The sequence below is a fragment of the Cibotium barometz genome, chromosome 59, assembly GCF_041138505.1.
Source record: "Cibotium barometz isolate CiBa-2024 chromosome 59, ASM4113850v1, whole genome shotgun sequence".
NCBI lineage: Eukaryota > Viridiplantae > Streptophyta > Polypodiopsida > Cyatheales > Cibotiaceae > Cibotium > Cibotium barometz.
This window is the reverse complement of record NC_141104.1, coordinates 14,624,341-14,645,864: the sequence shown is the minus strand read 5'-3', so window position 1 is coordinate 14,645,864 and position 21,524 is coordinate 14,624,341. Positions and strand designations below refer to the sequence as shown.

At 39.0% G+C, this 21,524-nt stretch overlaps 1 protein-coding gene across 2 annotated transcripts; it reads left to right on the top strand.

Annotated features, from left to right (window-relative positions):
* Nucleotides 1-2,565: 2,565 nt before the first annotated feature.
* LOC147605513 (E3 ubiquitin-protein ligase XB3-like) lies at nucleotides 2,566-6,811 on the top strand. 2 transcript variants are annotated; one of them, XM_086793538.1, is made up of 8 exons: nucleotides 2,566-3,634; nucleotides 4,231-4,290; nucleotides 4,385-4,456; nucleotides 4,554-4,675; nucleotides 4,768-4,917; nucleotides 5,306-5,416; nucleotides 5,550-5,802; nucleotides 5,944-6,811. In XM_086793538.1, exons 1-8 carry the CDS (start codon nucleotides 3,455-3,457, stop codon nucleotides 6,415-6,417), a joined length of 1,422 nt encoding a protein of 473 aa, XP_086649664.1. In that variant the 5' UTR covers nucleotides 2,566-3,454; the 3' UTR covers nucleotides 6,418-6,811. The 2 variants fall into 2 exon arrangements, with proteins under 2 accessions (XP_086649664.1, XP_086649665.1); XM_086793539.1 differs by lacking the exon at nucleotides 4,768-4,917.
* Nucleotides 6,812-21,524: the final 14,713 nt, after the last annotated feature.

Genomic DNA, 21,524 nt, shown 5'->3' with positions numbered 1-21,524 from the left:
TTCCACGTGAAGATCTACATGAAGAGAAACACTTGACAAAGTCCACCAAGGTTTGAAGGATGACAAAAAAATTAAAGTAAAAAGTAAAAGGGAATGAAATCTAAAGAGGAATGGACATGATTGTAGACAAGGATGGGTATAAACTGCATAAAGTTTAGAAAACAAGTTGTAGAAACCCATTTGCAAAAGGTGTATATAACATTCTTGTATAATCAGTAAAATCTATACTTGTGAAAAAAGGCTGTCCTTGCCACTTAGAAGTGTTTTGATTCTAAACAATAACTATACTGACACAAAGAGACTTGTGATTATTTTCAATAGCCATCACTTCAAAAGAAGATAAAGATTTGCATAATTAAGTTCATTAAACCTATGAAATTAATCCAATCGTAGCCTTTTAAAATGCAACAAAGGATAAAGTGAACCATGTAGACCACCTCTCTTTGATTAACCATAACGATCCACCCCCCCACTATATCTTGCAAATGGAAGTGCCAAAAAGTAGAAAAGCTTATACAAAAATTGTGAAGTTGAAGAGAGTGAAGTCTTTCACTAAATAACATACTCTAATTTTCCTTTCCCGATCAACAAATTAATGAAGTGGGAGTGGGAGTGTCTCATTCATTGAATTCTATTGTAAACGTTGAAGGCCTATAATTTTATTCATTCCCAAGGAACGAGAGCCCAATGCATTTCCCTTTATTGGGACCGTTGTGACTATTAATGAAGGTGTTCAATGAATTATTAGTGGAGATAGAACACCCCTAGTTAGGACCAATGTGATTATCAATGACTGTGTTCAACGTTAAAGAGATAGAGCCCATCCTGTTGGAGCCAATGCGGCTCTCCATTAAAATTTGAAGGAGTTTGATATTATATAGTCACATAGAGCCCATTCACAATGCATAATGCAAGATGGGGGCTTACTTGTGGTAAATGCAATTCACATCATGTGATGAATGGTGGTATTTGTAAGTCTTGCAAGTGGTATTCTAAGTTGGCACAATAGCTTTAAATATGCTCTCACTATTTACAAAGAAGGTTTGAACACTCTCTAGGCTTTTTTTATTTTGGCTATTGTAATCGCCAAGCATGTAATCAATAGCTTGGCTACTCGGTTAAGCACCATTGTGGTGGAATTTCTTGGATATTGCAATACCATCATGGTGCATGAGTGAAGGGATCCATAAGTAATGGGCCTAGAATGTGAACCTTTCTTTCTTTCTTTCTTGAAAAGAAGATTATATTATGAGAGTATAAAGAAAAGGTTTACAAAAAGACTTTTGGTCGGAGAAGTCTAACTCCTACCTTATATACTTATGGGTTCCTCTTGAGGAGCCTTCATAGATTGACGACTAATACTCGACCTACACACTGCTGCGTAGGTGGTGGAGGAAATGCAAAAAAAATCACATGCTTCTTCCATGATCACCACGTGGCAAGAGGGGGAATTAGCGTGCCGTGCATGTAAAGAAGTAGTATAGATAGTTTTAAATGCAGCAAGATCCGGGATGAGAACTATTGTGGAGCTTAGTAACGTTGATACTAGACATATTCGGTCTAGTGAATAATATCATTAATTAGTAACCCTATCCTCTCTCTCTCTCCAATCCTTTCTGTCGCTCGCGGGCTTCTCTGCCTCCCTCTTCGTCGTCTGAGCTTACGCCTCCCTCCTCTCCCCCACCACGGCTCCCTCATCACGGCCCCCTCCTCTCCCTCTTCGCGCGGGCTTCTCTGCCTCCCTCACGCCTTCCTCCTCTCCCCACACCTCACGCCACCACGGCTCCCTCATCACGCCACCCTCCTCCCCCCACACCTCACCCACCAGTTCGGCTCACACCCATGAAAACTGGAGAAATCCATTAGACATGTGAACAAGTTTTATTTTCAGACCCACGACACCTCTAGAGAAATCCAGAAACCTCCATCCCACATGTGCCCTCCAGGTGTCCAAAAGAGCAAACCTCCATTTGACATAAGGTTTATTTTCAAATGCTCTAAGGTAGCTTCTCCACAACAAATGAAATGAGAATTGGGCACTCATATTAGATAGCTTGAAGTTGAATAAAGAAGCACAAGTACTTATAAATGCCCACCATGCTACCATTAATTCTCTTAAATTCTCTTATTATTTTCCCTCAAGTGTGCAAATCTTTTGAAAAAAGGTTCAATAAATTGATGACAAGACCATAGTAATTAGTGGATTGTTTAAGGGGGGGCCTTCTGGACAATTTCCAAAGCAAACTCTGCAATGTGTTGGCATAAATGAGAGGTGAAAGGAAAGACCATGCCATCATGGAACATAAAAAAGCCAACAATTAAAAGGACAAAATTATAAAAAGGGGTATTAATTATTACTACTTATTGGTACTAGATGATACGATTATTATTGTAATAAAGTATATTAGTAGGTTTTGCAAGCTTTATTGATCCCGGGTTTAGACACTAGTACCATAGTACACATGTGGGCGGCGTCTTTGAAGGTGTGCGACTCCGCGTAGACTCGACTGTAACTACAAAAATGGAAATTTACGCGTTACCTTCTGTGATGGTGCAGATTACCAAGCAGTCCAAGGTCGAACGGCCATGGCAGTGGGGGACAGGGGTTGAAAAGCAAACCTCTTTTGATGTAGAGAATCGAGTTGAACCCAGCTTTGCTGGCTGTGCCTATGGGAGCTTTTGATTCTTGAAGGGCTTTTCTGATGAAGCTTGCCATGGCTACTACGGCTATGGCTATGGAGCTTGCCTGAACAGCTCCGATTCAGAGAGAGTGACGCTTCTTTTGGCTATGGTTATGGGCTGTCTGTGGGTTGAGTAGTTAAACCTAATAATGGTGTTTTATTAACCTTAGGTTTGCCCATACGTTGCCATCTGTGAACCATAGCTACCAAACCTTCACTTGCAACCAAATCCATGCTTCCCCTTCACTTCTCCCACCCACCCATCAACGCTTTTGCTGTAGTGCGTACTTGCAATTCCAAGTTCACTCCAATGGAGAACGTGGGCTTTCTTCAAAGCCTGTAATATGCTTTTCTTTTCTCCCTTCTGCTTCCTAAGCTGCATTGCTTGATGCCCTCTCTCAAGCTCTATAGAAGGAGGATTGGGCTACGATCAGAGTGCAATTTACACTGTGATAGGTTGCTGCAATAGCAGCAGAAAGAAAGCTATAAAAACAGCAAAAAAGCTCAGCAGCTTTTGATGCAGCAAAAAGCTCAAAAAGCCTCAGAAAACCATCATTTTGATGCGATTTGGGCAGAGAAACACAGTGAGAGCCTTGATTGGGCCAAATTCTGTAATGGGTATGAGCAAAAACCTCAGAGAAGTTGCACCAGTGCATCACTCTTGATGTAATTTGGGCAAAGAAAGGCACAAAGGGCCTGATCGGTTCATATTATGCGATGGATGGCTGCATGTAGATCCAAAGAAAAGAGACGCAAAGAGGAGAAGCTTGGCTATGGGGATCGTTGCAAGCTGCCGGAGGGATGCAGAGCGGGATCTTTTCCTTGCCATCGGAGAAGGTGATCTGCAACATGTGAAGCTTCTTCTCAACCACAAGCCCAAGCTTGTCAACGGCTCCCTCTACCACAGTGCCCTTTCTCCTCTTCACTATGCAGCTTCCCATGGCCAACCTGATGTAAGTGCTTGCTGCTTTTTTTGAATCAGTTCAATCTTTAATGATGTAGCTTTTGGTACATTTTAAAGCACAAATGATGTAGCTCTGGAGCATGGTGAGGCTCAATGATTTAGCTATGCTACATGGTATAAACTCAAATAATCTAGCTAAGGTATATAATAAAGTGCAAATAATCTAGCTTTTATAGTGTGGTGAAGCACAAATGATGTAGCTCTGGTAATTGTAAGTTTAATGATTGCTATATAACATGTTAAAGATTAGATAAATCTAGTTTTCTGCATGGTAAAGCTCAAATGATCTGGCAATGTTACATGGTAGAGCGCACATTATTTAGTTATAGTACATGTTAACGTGCACATGATCTAGCTATGGTACATTATTTAGCTATAGTAATTGAGCTAGCTATGGTGCATGGTATAGCTCAAGTGATGTACCTATTGGGCAGCTTAAAGCTTAATTAGTCAAGCTATTGTGCAGGGTAAAGCTAGATTAGTTTAACTATGGTGTAGGATTAAGCTTATTTCCTCTAGTGATGGTGCAGGGGTTAGCTTAATCAATCTAGCTATGAAACTTAATTGATCTAGGCATGATGGCAGGTCCTCTTGCTGCTTTTGGAGAATGGGGCTATGGTGGATGCAATGAATTGTCACAAACAGGTAGACAAGTATTTAAAACGGTTTTGTGATGCTAATTGCATTAAACTAGTTTTATGGGATGCTCAAATTTTTGTGCTTTTTCCTGTTCAATCAGACGCCATTGATGCTTGCTTGCAAGAATGGAAGAGTAGCCTGCATTGACCGGTTGGTGGAATGGGGAGCGAATGTGAGTGTAATATTTCTCAAAAATTTGGTAAAAATTGTCATCATTTCTCTTAATTTAGATATATATTTAGTTGATTTCCATTTGACTTTTCTCACAGGTCCTCATATTTGATGCATCGCATGGAAGGACTTGCTTGCACTACACTGCAAAAAGTGGGCACCTCCACTGCCTTCAGAGAATCTTGAATGCTGCCCAGTTGCCTGCCGTTGCACAAACTTGGTCAGTTGAGATTTTCAAGACCCTAAAAAACTTTAGATTACATGCTCTCCTCAAATTTTGATTTACCTTTATCCTTAAAAAAAAAACTTCAGGGGTTTTACTCGGTTTGTCAACGTCCGAGATGAGAGTGGAACTACCCCTTTACACCTTGCTGCCAGGTCTTGTCATCCGGCTGTAGTCCGCGTGCTACTAAGTAATGGAGCCCTTGTTTGTGCGACGACGACAAAACCTGGCAGAAGCAGGTGGCTCTAATCCTCTAATCAAGCTCCATTGCATTGTTTAGTATGTATGCTTGTATGTGTGTGTGGTTTGGGGGGGGGTATATGTGTATTACATATGAATGTATGAAGGTATGTATGTACGTTTGAATGTATGAAGGTATGTATGTACGTGTGCTTGCATTTTACCCACTATGTGTGTCTTGTGCATTTTCCTGCGAACTAGCATTAAAAACCGCACGGCGTGAATCCGTTCCTGGCCCTTGAACATACTGCTCATCACATCATGGTAGCTAGCTGTGCCGAAAGTCTAGCTTAACTTTCTATGTTGATACACTCAATGAACTCAGAAACAGCATATGATCAACAGAGGTGATGTAACCAGTTTTCTTGTTTGTTTGACTGTTTCCAGCCTTGGATTTGGGAGTATGCCTTTGCATTTTGCAGCTCGAGGTGGGTCAACCGAATGCGTAAAAGAGCTTCTAGCATGGGGTGCAGATAGGTTGCAGAGAAACTCTCAAGGGTAAAAGGGTTTTTATTTTCTTTAAGTCATGGTTTAGTTGTGCATGCTGTCCATGGTTTCTTTGGCTTATGAGCAAAGTGTGGCTTCAAGTATCCGCTACATGTAATTGAATAGAGCTACTGAATGTTTGCAGGCACACCCCTTTCTTCATAGCTATGAAGTACCATAACAAGGCATGTGCAGCTCTTCTCAACCCTCTGACTGCAGAGCCATTGGTATGGCCATCTCCATGGAAGTTCATGAGTGATCTCGATCCCGAAGCTAAAGTTCTGTTGGAAGCTGCCTTGGCACAGGCTAATGATACTTGGGAGAAGAGGATCTTTTCTCCCAGTAAGTGTTGCGAAGCAGATGCAGATGAGTTGCCTGGAACGGGCAATGAAACCGAGGTTGGCTTTGGTTTTTGATTACTTATTCTATTGCTAGAGCATGCTTGAGCATTCACTCATCTCTATAGTGAAGAGTGAGGATAAAAGTGTGACTGCAATAAGTTATTCACTTTTGTGTGTGATGTTTTCTTTTGTGATCAGGATGATGAAGAGGAGAACGAGTTGTGCTGCATTTGTTTTGAGCGTGCCTGCACGATTGAAGTCCAAGGCTGTGGACACCAAATGTGTGCTGGCTGCACGTTGGCCTTGTGCTGTCATAACAAACCCAACCCAACTATGCCAAGTTCGCCTGCCCCGGCTTGCCCTTTCTGTCGCCGCAACATCGAACAGTTAAAAAGAGCCTGGCCCAAAGAGGTAGAGCAACAAGAGGAGGGAGGTAAAGAAGAGGACAAGCAACAAGTGGAGAGTGGAAAGGATGAGGACAAGGACCTGAGCATGATAACTGCTGCAAACCGATCCAAGAAGCCTTCAGACAATGGGAGCAGCAGTAGCTTCATGGGGTTGGTGAGCAAAGGCTCGTTTAGGTTGCTCTCGTCTGCCAGAGGCTCTGGCAGAGTAGCAGATGTAGACTGGCACAAGGAAAGCTCTTCAGAACAGGATATCTGCACTTCTTGAACCGGTTCTTTATAAACCACCTAGAATCTGCTCTCATGTTTCGGTAGCTTGAGGCCAGGGGTAGTAAAAAATGGCATTTTTCCAGCTGAAATTCTTCAATTTAAGGAAGCTGGCAAACCCAGTATTCCTGTGGTTGAATCTTATGCAGCCTGACCACTTTTCTCTACAATTGCTTTTTGGCTTAAAGAAGATTTACTTGCCAGTATCAAAACCTTAAACCTTAAGCATTTTGGCATGTCTCGATGGATGCTGATTTCGAAAGCTGTCATAAAGACACGCAGCTGATTGTGCAGCTGGTTTGGGGTGGGCTGAAATTTGCAACCCTGCCTTGGACTTTAAAATTGAAGGTTTGTAAGGTACCTTGGCCTTGAGTGAAACCCATTACTTGACAAAATGTACTAGGGGTGCCTTTTTGAATAAATAGCTTTCAAATTCACTATCTAATCCTCTTTTGCTAGCCTACTCCGTTCAATTTTGGCTTGGTCTCTCCCTTCCTTGCCTCGATTTATTTTTATTTTTATTTTGCCACAACCACCAAATCTCTTACACACACACACACACACACGCACACACACACATGCAGAGACAGGATTGTTGGCTTTCACCAAACCATTAGCTTGCTCATACATGACTAAAGTATGCATCCCTTATGACACCCAACAAACATATAGCAACATTGTAAGGTGTTGACAAGCTCACCAGCCCAATCATAGGGCGTAACAGATCATGACTACCCCCAATTAGTCCTTAAAAGTCTCGAACTTTTTTCTACTCATTTATCTTGTTGAGAGGATCCTCAACTTGGAAATCATTTCCTTTCTTAGTTAAGGCTATTAACCAAGATGGGTTGAGCACGAATAGGGCTGTGATTTTGACACCATCCAATTGTCTAAACCTTCTCCCAAGCTTGTGTGGAAGAGTGTCTAGGATCACTAAAACGTGAATCCAATCCTTGGAGTCAACACTTTAATATTTTGATATAATAAGAATGCAAAAAGTGATTAGGGCAAATGACAAACTATATAGTATAGCATAATGACAAGTTAAGAGATTTAGCAAAAAGTAATTAGGAGTAGATCTTTGAATTTGGATTCAGTAAGATTACCATCTAATAGAAACTAAACAGTGTCTATCTCATGGCAAGTGAAAATAACCTTCCCACTAGCCAATTTGACTTGCATTGGTTTACCTTACTTTTGATCTATGATTAACTTACGTAGGTATCCAGGCAAAATGAATGAGCATTCTGGGATCAACCACAAGATTAAAATCTTTACCTTGGTAGTTTGTTAGAGTTTGAATCACTAAAATTAATGGTTTTATCCTTGCAATGAATATATTCTTTTTAGATTCAGCCTTACTAGCAATAGTAATAGCTCTAGAAGCCATCGATTGTGTTGGAGTCCTTTCTCTAGGATTTTTCCAAGGTTGAGAAAAAAATCTTTGACTATTTTGTATTGAATGAATTGACCTAGGTAGATTTGGACAATTCTTCATGTGGTCTCATATATTGACATCTAAAACATCTGTTCTCATTATATAATTTCCTATGTTGCTAATTCATATGGGCAAAAGCTCCATATAAACTTGTTCATCTTTTCATCTTGGAACCTTGGTGGGGACAAAATATCTAGCACAAGAACTCCTTCATATCTTCCCTCGCAGGTAGGAGATAATTTTGATGATAATGAATTTGAATCACAAAAATTCCTCCACGCCATCCTAGCACTTCTCATAATCTTTAGACCTCCAAGAGCTAATTTGCTTTAATCATTATTCCCAGCCATATCAAATACTCATCCATGGCTTCTACCCAAGTTTGTCTGGCTTTGCCCAGATTTTTTACCTTCACCTCAAAAATTACCCGGTTGACATTTGTGCACTGTCTTTTTTACATCATTGTCCAACACTTCCTCACCTACATGACAACGCACGATTCCTTTCCTGAAAATTAAGTACTATTTTTTATTAACTAAGAAAGGACAACAAGCTCTCTCACACTTAAAAAAAATCTCTCTTTGTAAAAGACATTTCAATTATTTAAAAAAATATTACATCAGTTTAGAAGCTTAGTGTTGGAACCTAAATATACTAAAGCATCAAGCCTGCCCTATAATTACAAACTTCCTCCAAGGGACATATAAACTAAGGTGATTTAGCCTAGGCATACATTCATCTAGGGAATGCTCTAATTCTATATTCTTGAACTAATCTAAGAGTCCATAGCTAAGCTCAGATTTGAAGCATCAAGATTGCCTTATAATAACAAACTTCCTCCAAGAGAGATAGATATAGCCTAGACATATATTCATTTAGGGAATACTGGCTGTAGCGTCTAATTCTATATTCTTGAACTAATCCAAGATTCCATAGTGAAGCTCATATTTGAAGCGTACAATGGAAGGAAATCTAAATTAATTTTTATAACAAACTTGTCCATCGAGTAATGTGGCCACATAAAAAGCCCATGATATATGATATGAGCAAGCTCGTTCTAAGACTCGAACAGAGAAACACTTTTGTCATTAACTTTGTTGTTTCCGAGAGTCCCAAACAGAGAAACACTTTTTTCATTAGGTGGTTACCCAAAATAATAGGATAATAGGTGGTCATTCTTTCCTTGTATACTGAAATGCAGCTTCAAGCTTCATATGAGTCTCTAACGCAGGATTCAATGTTCTATGCATTATTGACTCTGAGGCCCATATTAGCTATGTGTTGCAAACCATCCATGGGCTCTTCTCCACTGGTGTGTGGTCTTCTACCCGTGTCGCTGAATGGGTTGGCCACCCTTGTGGTTGGCCCCTTTTGGTGTCCCTTAGTACCCACCTTTTTTAAAATAAATTAAGTAAATATTACCTCTCCCCCACTTAATTCAAATGAAGATGTCTATGCCTCCCCCCTGTCTCTCTCTCTCTCTCTCTCTCTCTCTCTCTCTCTCTCTCTCTCTCTCTCTCTAGAGATCACGTACAAGTATGGAAGAGAGGATTTTTTTAAAAAAGTTAGCTAAATAAAATTCAACTCAAAGTTTGTTAACCACTATTCTACCACACTTGGGGGGGGGGGGTGCCCTCAATCTATAGGGAGGAGGGAGAATTAGTCCATGCACTAAAAACAAGGGCTTTTCCCATTCGGTTGGATCCCCATGCATCACACCTTTCTCTTTCCTTTATATGCATGGCTTACCTCAATCTGTTCCATCTTTTTCCCGACTTTCAAGTATGTGCATTTTGCTCTAGCTAATTTTTCCTCTCTTTTTCTACTTTTGAGTTTCTTATTTATAGGTTAAGGTTCTAGACCATTTGATTTCTAACCTTAGCCACTCTCCTAAGGTTTAATAAAATCAACCTTAGCTCGCATCGATGTCCAATTTCCACAATATCCTAAGCTAACTTTTATGGCTTCAAGTAGTCATTATTTTGCACATTAATTTAATAATTTTACGTTTGGATTTAATCAACGAAATAAAAAGGAGAACATACCTTCTCATTCCTATCACATTAGTTTTATAGAATAAACCAAATTGGTTTCTCAAAAATTTTTCCCAAGGGTTCTTAAAAGTAGTATAACGGGATTTTACACTTTGTGGGACTGCTTTGTGAGTTGAAAATTAGTCACAAAGTATAAGCAGCCACAAGCACAAGTTGGGTTTGTAACTACTAATGTGAGTGCTTTAGAGTCACAAAGCACTCATGCCACTAGTTACAAAGCCAAATGGTGCTCGTGGGGTTGCTTTTCTGTGATTGCTTTGTGACTAGAAAAGTACTCAAAAAGTAGTCACACCAATAGTTACGAAACCAAAAAGTGCTTTGAAATTTCTTTACTATTTCTTTATGAATTGAAAAGCAGGCACAATGAAGCCAGAAAGTAGCCAAAGGATTCGAAACTATTGGTATGACTTCTTTGAATAGCTCAAAGCAGTCACACCAATTACTTTCAAAGTTAACTAGAGCTTGTGGTTGCTTTGTGACTTCTTTTTAGCACTCATAAGAATTTCTTGGCTTTGTAACTACTAGTGTGACTGCTTTTTGAGTGCTTTGTGAGACTACTCTATAAGTTAAAAAGCAGTCATAAAGCAGCCCACAAGAACTATTTAGCTTTGTAAGTACTAGCATGACTACTTTTTGAGTGCTTTGTGAGACTAATTTATAAGTTAAAAAGTAGTAATAAATCAGCCCACAAGAACTATTTGGCTTTGTAACTACTAATGGGATTGCTTTGTGAGTATTTTTTTGCTTTTCAAACACTATTTGACTTTGTAACTACTGATGTGATTGCTTTTATGACTACTCTCTGTAGTGAAAAAGGAGTCACAGTGATAGTTAGTTACAAAGCCAAGAAGTGCATGCTAGTGCTTTGTGATTGCTTTGTGTCTTAAAATAGTCACAAAGTAATCACAAACATCACTTAGCTTTATAACTATTGGTTTAACTGCTTTTTGTGACTTTAAAGTAGTCATAAAACAATCACAAAGTAGTCACAAAGCCAACCAGTGCTTGTGGTTCCTTTTTAATTACTGTTTGTGACTGCTTTTCAACTCAAGTAGTCACATAGTAGTTAAAAGTTGCACCAATACAAATGGTGCTTGTGGTTGTTTCTTTGTGAGTGCTGAAAAGTAGTGGTAAAGCAGTCTTTAAGCAACCATAAGCAAAAATTGGCTTTGTTACTACTACTTGTGATTGCTTCTTGATTACTTTTTGTGACTTGAGAAGTAGACAAAAAATAATGACATCAATATATATATATAAAAAGACAATTGGAGCTTCTGGGCTACTTTGTGACTACCTTTCAAGTCACGAACTAGTCAAAAAGCAGTCACACTAGTTACAAAGCCAATTGGTGTTTGTGGCTACTTTATTAGTTAAATTACCTGCTGCTGCTGACAAAAAACTATAAGCATCTTTAAGTAGTTGTAGATTTCTAACTACACTAGTGTATTGGTCAATGACCTTAAGCCTACTAGCTAGGGTAAGAACATGATAAAGAGAGTGAAAGCGTACCTTTGGATTTATATACGTGGACATTCTAGTACCATCATCTTTCCCACATCCGTGGTGTATACACCCATCCTTATTATATCAGAAGCTTGCATGACATAGTAGGTGGTAGGCCTACATGGAAGCATGCAGACACCCACCACTACATTATTCTCAAAGTTGAACCCACATGCACCACACCCCTCTACACATAGGTTAACTGGTGGTGGCACTTGATAACTTGGTGGTGTGGTTAGGATATGTTCTTTTTCAATTGTGAAGAAAAGCCTCTGCAAAGTCATAATTGAGAGCCATCTCCTAAATTGCATCATACAACACATTACGTTCTTCCATTATGTTCTTCCTACTACATATAAATCCACACAAGGCACCACTGATGCTCCAACAAAGAACAAAATTCTACCAATTGTGTCCATGATCCAAGTTCCAACTTGCAAGGATGCCATGTGAAGGTAGGTTTGTTGTTTTAGGACTAACACCAAGTGACAATAGGGCCGGGGTACATGCTGCTATGTCTACTTCAAGCTTGTGAGCACAATCTTCATCAAAACTTTGTATTAAAACTTTGTGCCTCCTTTAAAGCTTGATGTTCTTGCTATGAAAAGGTAATTCTCTCTTGAAGAGAAGTTGTGCAGTAGTTGACACTCCACGATGCAATCTGACTTTTGCCTCCTTTGTAATATTCTTAAGTTGTTGTCTTCTCTTAGCAAGTCTGCCACAACAACCATGGCCACTGCCATTTTAGCATGTTCTCTACTTCGTGTCTACATCATTGCCATCTTGTAATGGCTAGAAAAGTGACCTCCCTAAGAGGTGACAATGCTATCACCTTGCTTCAACCCATGAGATAATATAATTGGTGTTAGTGCCTTGCGATCAATGAGAGTAGGGATATTGCCCCATTCATAGCCATCATCGTTCCAACTTTTTCTCTAGCATGTTTTGTTTGGTTATATTGGTGACAACACCCTTGGAAAACTTGGCCCAAGAGATTATTTGAGTTTCCTTGTTGGCTTTGTAATTCTCAAAGCCTCAAGCAAATGCTATGCCAACTTTATTGTTAGGAAGGAGCTTTTGGTACACTTTGTGGTGCAATCTTAGCAAGTCCTCATAGAACGCAGGCCTAATGTTGCACTTGGCCTTTAGTTTTTCGGTTTACATAGTTGGCTAAAAATAGTAAGCCACTCTCTCTCTCTAAGATACTAGTGTTAGGAAGCCTGGTCGGGTTCTCACCCGTGCTGCCACGCTGAGATCATATTGATCCATGAAATTCTCCTTTTTGTGTAGCAAAAGTACTTCTATAGGGGAGAATTCTAGTGCTTTTTCATGTTTACGTGACATACCTGAAGTAGCAACAACCACACAATAGATATAATGATACACGCAACATTAAACAAATAGTGTAGAGCAAACTACTACAAAAGGCTATTAGAATTAGAAACTCTTAATCCTTTATTTTCTTTACTCATATCTAGGTAACCATATATATATATATATATATATATATATATATATATATATATATATATATACATGTATATATATATATATATATATATATATATATACATGTATATATATATATATAGATGTATATATATATATATATATATACATATATATATATATATATATACATATATATATATATATATATACATATATATATATATATATATACATATATATATATATATATATACATATATATATATATATATATACATATATATATATATATATATATACATATATATATATATATATATACATATATATATATATGTATATGTATATATATATAATCTACATATCCACCGATACAGTCGAAATGGTTATGCCATCAGCATTTGGCACTAGTTTGGTATAGTGGGTATAGGGAAGTAGGTACATCTGCAAGTACAACAAGGTACATGTGGTACATATTAGAAGCTATAGTAGGTATGGCTAGTTCAACTAGCATTGAGTAGCCCAAAACAATAAGGTTATTAAGAAGGTTGTTACACTAGGAGGAGTGTACATGTTGTAGGTACATGTGTGTACATAAGTAGAGAGTGGTGTGGAGAGATGCACAATGGTGTACATAAGTAGAGAGTGGTGTGGAGAGATGCACAATGGTGTAAGGAGAAGTATTATATATCCAGATGATGACTTTTAAGAAAAAACAAAGTCTAATAGGCACCTAGATTAAAATGCAGTCATGGAGATAGCTTGAGATTACCTACTGTTAATGAGGTGATGTAGCTACTGGGGCTACTATTGTTAAGGTGAGGAAGGTGGTGGCTATGGGAAGATACGCCTTCTTGCTTGCTGCTGTAGTTGACCCAATGGTGAAAGGATGAAGCTACTAGTAGCTAGGGGAACATGTTATGAACTATTTGAGAAAGAAGGGAGGAGGTGCTTAGCTGGTTCATAGAGATAAGGGTGGGGGTTAGATTTCTGTGTACTAGACAGCCTTATTTCGTACAAGGGAATATGTGAGCTGAGTTCACATACAAAAAATGCATAAGCCTACACACATGAACCTACAAATGTGAGTTTAAAGACGTGAACCTACATATGTGAACCTGTATACATGAGCCTAAAAACGTGACTCCAGAGGTGTGAACCAGTCATGTGAACCTTTAAGCATGAGACAAACTAGCTCTCGGGGGGGTAGGGGACGTGAGACAAACTAGCTTTGAGGTAGGGGACGTGAGTCTACTACCTTGTGTAAAAAGATGCAAGTGTGGGCATGTGAGCCTACATATATGAGCCTAGACATGTAAGTTTGTAGATGTGAGCTTGGACACGTGAGCTTATAGATGTGAGCCTCGACACATGGGTCGTGAGTCTCGACCCATGAGCCATGAGTCTAGACATGTGAGCCATAAGCTTGGACATGTGAACCTATAGACATGAGCCTAGGTCTATACCTAATATAGTATGAACTAATTATTACTACCATGAAGACTCATACGAACACACCTACTCATGTTCTTGGAAGATTTTCTTGTTATATAATCTATACCAGTACTTACAAATTCCAAGGAAAATTATTTTCCTTTGTAATTATTAGGGAATTAAAGTATCCTTATTACCTAATAATTGCATATCATAGGTTGAGTTCCTAGATTTTCGTACCCTAGGCAAGCTTATTTCATACAAGGGAAGGATATGAGCTGCATTCATATACAAAAAGGACGTGAGTCTACACACGTGAACACTTATGTCACTAGCACAATTGGTGAGCTTATGGTTGATATGCCGCCAGTGGGATGATGGGCTATGTGATAGCCACTTTGGGGTACTAGAGTTATGGCATCGTTATAGTGCCAGCTCATGTAGTCGAGTTCACACTATGGATCAACTATTGTATGTCATAGTTGGAGAGTACTTTCCCTTATAGTATGTACTCTGATCTCTTTATGTACTCTAGTCTCTTTATGTTAAATGGTTGTAGAGAAGAGAAGAAGATAGAAGAAAATTCAGCCATCCATCTCTCTCTTAGGTCTTGCTCTTTCTTGTTTTGTGTGTTGCAGGGCTCCAATTCGTGTGAGAGCTAAGAAGGAAAGCAAGAGAGGCAAGAACAAGGCAAGCAAGAGAGGCAAGAACAAGGCAAGCAAGGAAGCAGTACACGGGTAAGGGTATTTCCATCTCTTTTCCTCTCGATTTTGGAGCAATAGCTTTGGTAATTGTGAGAGCTACATATATAGACGCAAGGAAGTTATTGTCATAGATTGAGACATCCTCCTCGATGAAGGAAGAAGACCATATTTTGTATAGTTAACTATGTTAACTGAGTTTATAGGTATTATTTCGAAGCGATTTGGGCACATTTTATGCCCTGTTTTAGCTCTACAAGATTTTTGTAGTAGATACTCTCTGTTAAGTGTCGATTTTGACTATGTGTGCCTAATTTTTTGTTCGGTGCAAAGTTATAACATAAATTTGGTTTAGGATAGTCTGTGCAAAGAAACTAAGTGTTGCAGGTGTTGGTGGGATGTATGTTTATGTGGTTGGTTCACATAAAGTTACTATACAACATGTTTATAGTACCGCAATGTTATGGAGATTATAGGTGTACTACAAGTGTAGAAGTTTTTAGAAAGCATTTGGTAAGTTATTACAGCAGGTAAACATGTCTAGCAATCTATCCCAGATTATGATGAGCGAAAAGTTGGCAAGAAGGATATTGGGAGTTTATCACCACAGGTGATGAAAAAGAATCAGACATTGGTGAATAAAATTCCACCCCTCCAGGAAGTGCAGGCATATAAAGCATGGTATAAAATAGCCAAAAAGGTGATGTATTGGTTGTCTGCTGTCAGTGTCTGCTGTCAGTGTGATAGATTCTATAATTGTCCATATATAGGATGCATAAATGCCTAAGGAGGCTTGGAACACCTTGGTGGAAGATGTACAACATAAACACCCAAGATCGAAAGATGTATAGCTAAATTAGGAGTTGCACAATGTGACTAGAGGAAAACTAAGTAAAATAACTCAGTGAAGGTTAAAGGGCTCGTAGATATCCTTGCTTCTATTAGATCATCAGATGATTATATGGTATCCATGACCTTGAATGGTCTTGGAAAGAATACAATTAGTTTCAGACCTCCATTAGAGTTGAGAGAACTTTCTTGATTTTTAGGAACTGATTTCTCTTCTCATACATGAAGAGATGAATATTGGGGGAGGTTCATTGGATCACCAATACAAGTGAAATGCAAAACATGCCTTCTACTTAGATATAGGTAGACACAGAGGCAGGTAGTCATCTAGAGGATGAGGTGGTGGCCATTTTGGAAATCAAAATTAGCAAAAATAATAATAAGAAAATCAATCTCATACAGGTGGAAGATGCCACTCTAAAGGAAGGGGGAGCCAGAGAGGTTGAGGTGGTTGTTTGGCAAAGAAATTAGAGTGCAAATATCATAGAGTGCTATTATGAAAAACTAGGGCACATGGCAAATGACAGCTATAAAAATAGAATGATGTTAAAAGCATAAAGTTGCACAGTAAGACAACTATGCATCATCAAGTAAATAGGGTGGTGATGATAGAAGTGAGCAGCTGTTTGTGATGCAACACATGCTCAGTTCCACAACAGGAGATGAGATGTGTTAGAGTTAGGAGATATTTGGTTTATGGATTGTGTCGCCTCTAACCACATGATCAATCATGGAGATGTGTTAGGATTAGGAGATATTTGGTTTATGGATTGTGTCGCCTCCAACCACATGATCAATCATGGTGAGTGGTTTAGAGATATGTAGAAAATGGAAAAACTAGATTCTGTAAACATATGATGGTACTACATATCCCATTACGCATGTTGGTAACCATGCCATTGTTTATACATAACGAAAAAATGAAATACATGGAAGAAGTACTTCATGTTCCAAATATTACAATAGGAGATGTGTTATAATATTTGGAACATGAAGTACTTCCTAATCCTAACACAATAGGAAATGTGTTAGGACTAGGAGATATTTGGTTTATGGATTGTGTCGCCTCTAACCACATGATCAATCATGGTGAGTGGTTGGTACTACACATCCCATTACGCATGTTGGTAACCATGCCATTTTTTATACATAATGGAAAAATGAAATACATGGAAGAAGTACTTCATGTTCCAAATATTACAAAGAACCCTGTTAGACAACAAAACAGATGGTTAAATAGGGTATGTATAAGTGATGTTCAATGCACAAGGGTTTTTTGTGGAAGACTTCAAAAATTAGGGTTTTTTGTGGAAGACTTCAAAAATTAGTGCGGCTTGGTTGCAAAGGATAACAGAAATAACATGATGTTTACTTTAGATATGAACATACCTGAGGTGAAGGTAGACATGTTTGCGCATGATGGGAAATGCGTCATTAAAAATATTGACATATGGCACAAGCGCATGGTCATGTGAATATATGGTGGTGGTTGAAGTCTATGTAAGCCTAAAATATTATTGCAAGTTTGCCAAAGTTTTAAGTTGATGGTATACACAAAGTATGTGAAGTATGCCAACTTGGTAATAAGCAGAAGAAATATGCATTCCCACATAAAAAGCATGTTAGTGCAAGGCCATTAGATGTTATACATTCGGATGTATAAGGACCGACCAAGACTACCAATAATTATAGGTTACAAGTACTATGTTACATTCATTGATGCTCACACTAGGAAAAGAGTTTACATGCATGTAAACTACATTAGAATGGTATTGTAGAAAGGCAAAATAGGCACATGGCAGAAGTGGCACGTGCCTTGATGTTTGAAAAGAATATGCTAGATTATTTTTGGGTAGAAGTAGCAACCACTGCTTATATATAAACATGCTAGATTATTTTTGGGTAGAAGTAGCAAACACTGCTTATATATAAACATGATACCCATCGTAGCTATTCATGGTATGATGCCTAAATAGAAGTTTACAAGCATAAAATTAGATGTGTCTCACTTGAAAGTGTTTGGATGTATTGCATATGTGCATGCTCCCGACAAAGTGAGAATAAAATTAGATCTAAAGGTAGTGAAATGCATCTTCATTGGTTATGCTTTGGAGAGAAGAAAGGTTATAGATGTTATAACCCTACCACTTGTGAGATGCGAGTAAGCAGAGATGTTACCTTTGATGAGATAAGTAGTTGGTATGCACCAGTGATGAAGGCAGGCAATAGAAGATGCAGATGTAAGAAGTAATGATGCTACCCCACATGTAGAGCACCAATCTCATAGGTGCTCTACATGGTAAGTACTAATGTTTCTCGTAGAGCATGAATCCTTGGTGTTTAATGGATGTGGAGATCCTTGTAATAGTGGTTCTAGTGTTAGCCCATGGATAGATATAGTTACATATGTATCATGAAAAAGGAAGGAAAAGGTAGATCAACCTTTTGTGCCTGATTTGTAAGGAGGTCATTCATATGTGGATGGTGACTCTTATGGCTCCGAGCATAGCCTTGACGAGTAGCTTGGCATTTCGCCAGTTGTTATGGCTCAACTAAACTCCCTTTGAAACACATACAACAAGAAGATTACCTAGTGAACTGCAACAACTGTCACATGAGGATCTTTCCGATGGCCGAGCTCGTAACCCTTGAGGTCTCCAAGCTCCACAATTCCCTGAGAAGAAATTCCACCACTCCTCCCGCAAGCATCGTCACACCGCCGTGTTGCACTACATGTGCTTGTCCCTCCTGTTGCCTCACTTTACTCACACACATTCACTAGCATGGATTAGAGAGAGATTAGCAAGATCAAGACTCTATTGCACAATGAGAGAGTTCTTTATATTATGAGAGATATTCACTCACATACATGGTCATAAGTGTTCACACTCACTTAAACTGTGGGCTGACCAGGCACTTTAGGCTCATAAGAGGCCTAACGCTATTACAATGACTAATCTGATAATATATCCATGAAGTACATCACTTGGGAGTTCATCCTAACTTACTACCACACACTCTTGAAGTGAAAATCACCTAAGTATTCCATTGGACCATTATGGGCGCCCATCCAAGTTGTTGTAGATTTAGATACCATTGCTTTATATCTTGAATGTATGAACTTTTGGTGTATCTACCTTGACTCCTTGATGTAAATAATGGCATTAGCTCTTGTTAACCCTAGGAATGGGTTAACATTCCCCCCTTCCTGATGTCGATCGTGTCCTCGCGTTTGAAGACCTTTGTGTGTGGGCTGAATTGACAAGCTTTGTTGATGGCTTTTAATGTTTAGTGACGTTCAATGATCCTTGTTCCTCTCTGGAAGGAATAAGAAAGGCTAGTTATTAAATGAAAAGGTGAGAGATTAGTGGGAATTCCTAACAGCAGGTGGAGGTGGTGCGGGTTTTTGTGAGTGATTGCATTATTATATTTTTGTGAGCAGTTTTTATGTGGGTTATATTTTTTGCTCACTTTGTTTTTGGCAATCATAAGCAGAGTTACATGTGATTTGTGTTAGTTGGGAAACTAAGAGATGTTAATGATGGGGGAGAAGAGAAGGAAGGATCCGGAGGAACATAGACAAAATCATTAGAACGAGATTGTGATTCTCACTTCCTCATCTCTGATTCATTGAAGCGACATTCATCCCTTGAAGAATTTGGCCTTTGATGATGTCCATTTTTGTGGCAGGATTTTTGTGAAATGTTGTTGAGTAGGACCTGTTTCTGCATGATTCTTCCCTTTTTCTTTTTATGCTTTTATGTATATTTAAGTGCTCTAAGAAGTAGATATACATGAAGTACATAGACACTTATTGAGATGCTGCTTGTTGAAGTAGCCACTTTTGTTAGCGAGGCATGAAAGAATTACGTGACTTGCGAGGTGAATATAGACATCTTTACTAAGGATTAGAGATTAATGTATTGTGAAGACTTAAGTTTTTTTTGGAGAGGTTTATAATTTGAAGGAAAATTTCAAGCGATGGATTGTACCATTGACGAGGTTGTCTCCCACAATGGCCCCCCCTTCCAGAGATGTACTTGGAAACTTTTCAATGATGAGGTGATGGTGCAAATGTCCTCTTGTGCATGAGTATGGATATGTACTCATGGAGCAACTGCTAGATTAACTTAGACGAAAGAATAGTAAGCTATAAGCTTAACAAAAATGTATTGGCTATTGAAGATCGTTGGGAGTTTCTTTTTGTGATATTCTACCATTTTTAGGTAGGCCATTTTTGGGACTCCTTTGTGTTTGTGTCTTTTTTTCTTTTTCTCCTTTTTTTTTTTGGTTACCACCTTGCGAGCAACAGGTTCTTTGTTGTTACTCTCCTTTTTGAGAGAATAGGTTCTTATGTCCGCCGTGTAGCTTCTGTACTTATGCTTCTTATCCAAAGGGGTGAAAAGAGCATTGTGAGTTTGTCCTTGATATGCTCATAAGTCTCCATTGTAGATGTAGGAATTGATTCTTGAATTTGTGGCTTAATTTTTGTCGAGAGACAGTAGGTACAACTTTTGGTTGGTTGCCATTGGTGTTGACTAAACACGCAAGCTCTTGTGTATGTGTTGTATGCACGAGAGGGGTCGAGTGGCTTGCTTGGTGTTGCTTAAGCCTCCATTCTTGTCAAAATTAGGTGAAGTTGTTGGGGTTGAAGGTGTTGGTGAAGCGTTCCTCCCTTTTTTCGATCTTGGTTAGCCATATGATGGGATTTCCATTATACTATCCTTGTTTTTGAAGCATGTGCACAGGCACCCATCTTTGATGAACATTAGGGGATAATGGTTGATGCCTTTGAGGCTTGTTTCTTTGGGGGCACTTCTTGATGCACTTGGGAATCCAAGCTTTGGTATTACCTTGGTAGTACCCTTGAGCTTGTAGTAACCTTTTTGGTACCCACACTTGTTGAGTTATCGAAGTTCTTTGAGGAACTCGCATCAGCATTTGTGGACAAAGTTGTGGAGTACTTTTATTCTTCCTTGGCCTTTGAGTTTTGCGTTGAGAAAGAGGTTTTGATGGTTGAGGCACACAAATTGGATTGGCACCTTCATTAGTAGCTGCTATTCCATTGACATTTTGATACCATTAAGATACCTTGATTTTGTTTGTCGTGGTTGCTTCCTGTGGATGGCATCACCATTATCCATAGGGACTACACCCCTCAATTTGCCTTCACTCTCTTCTTTTTGGTTGAAGCAAAAAGTTTGGGACCCTCCTTCACATTGGTTGGCGTTGAGTCTGTGGGTTTGAAACTCATGGGTGTTGTTGACGATGAGGCTTGAGTCTCTTGTGGAGTGGTGGCTGCTGGACAATGAGGCTTTTGAGCATGCAACCTTCTCCTTTAGTGAGGTCTTTTTTATGAGGAGTTGTCGAGGTCGAGGCTTTTCCTTTGAGTTCCTTTTTAGTGACTAGATGGTTGCACTAGGGAGACTTCTTCAGGAATAGTTGTTGATTGCAAGGTTTGGGCATTAGACTTTGTTGTTGAGGATAGAGTTGAAGGGTTAGATGCTTTATCCAAGTTGGTCATTGAAACAGATGGTAGGTCTTTATGTAGAGGGGCTTCCAAATGAAGAGGCTTGTAGCTTTTTGCGTTCAGCATCATAGAAATCCATTAGGGTTGGATCCTCTTCCTTGTAGTATGGTATTGTCAACTTTATGTCATTGACCATCATGATGACCC

What these genes read in the sequence shown, in the direction of transcription:
- LOC147605513 (XM_086793538.1), top strand. Translation starts at nt 3,455, where the DNA reads ATGGGGATCGTTGCAAGCTGCCGGAGGGATGCAGAGCGGGATCTTTTC. An exon ending in TGGTGGAATGGGGAGCGAAT is followed by an intron (nt 4,457 to 4,553) that starts GTGAGTGTAATA and finishes CTTTTCTCACAG; the next exon opens with GTCCTCATATTTGATGCATC. An exon ending in ACAAAACCTGGCAGAAGCAG is followed by an intron (nt 4,918 to 5,305) that starts GTGGCTCTAATC and finishes GACTGTTTCCAG; the next exon opens with CCTTGGATTTGGGAGTATGC.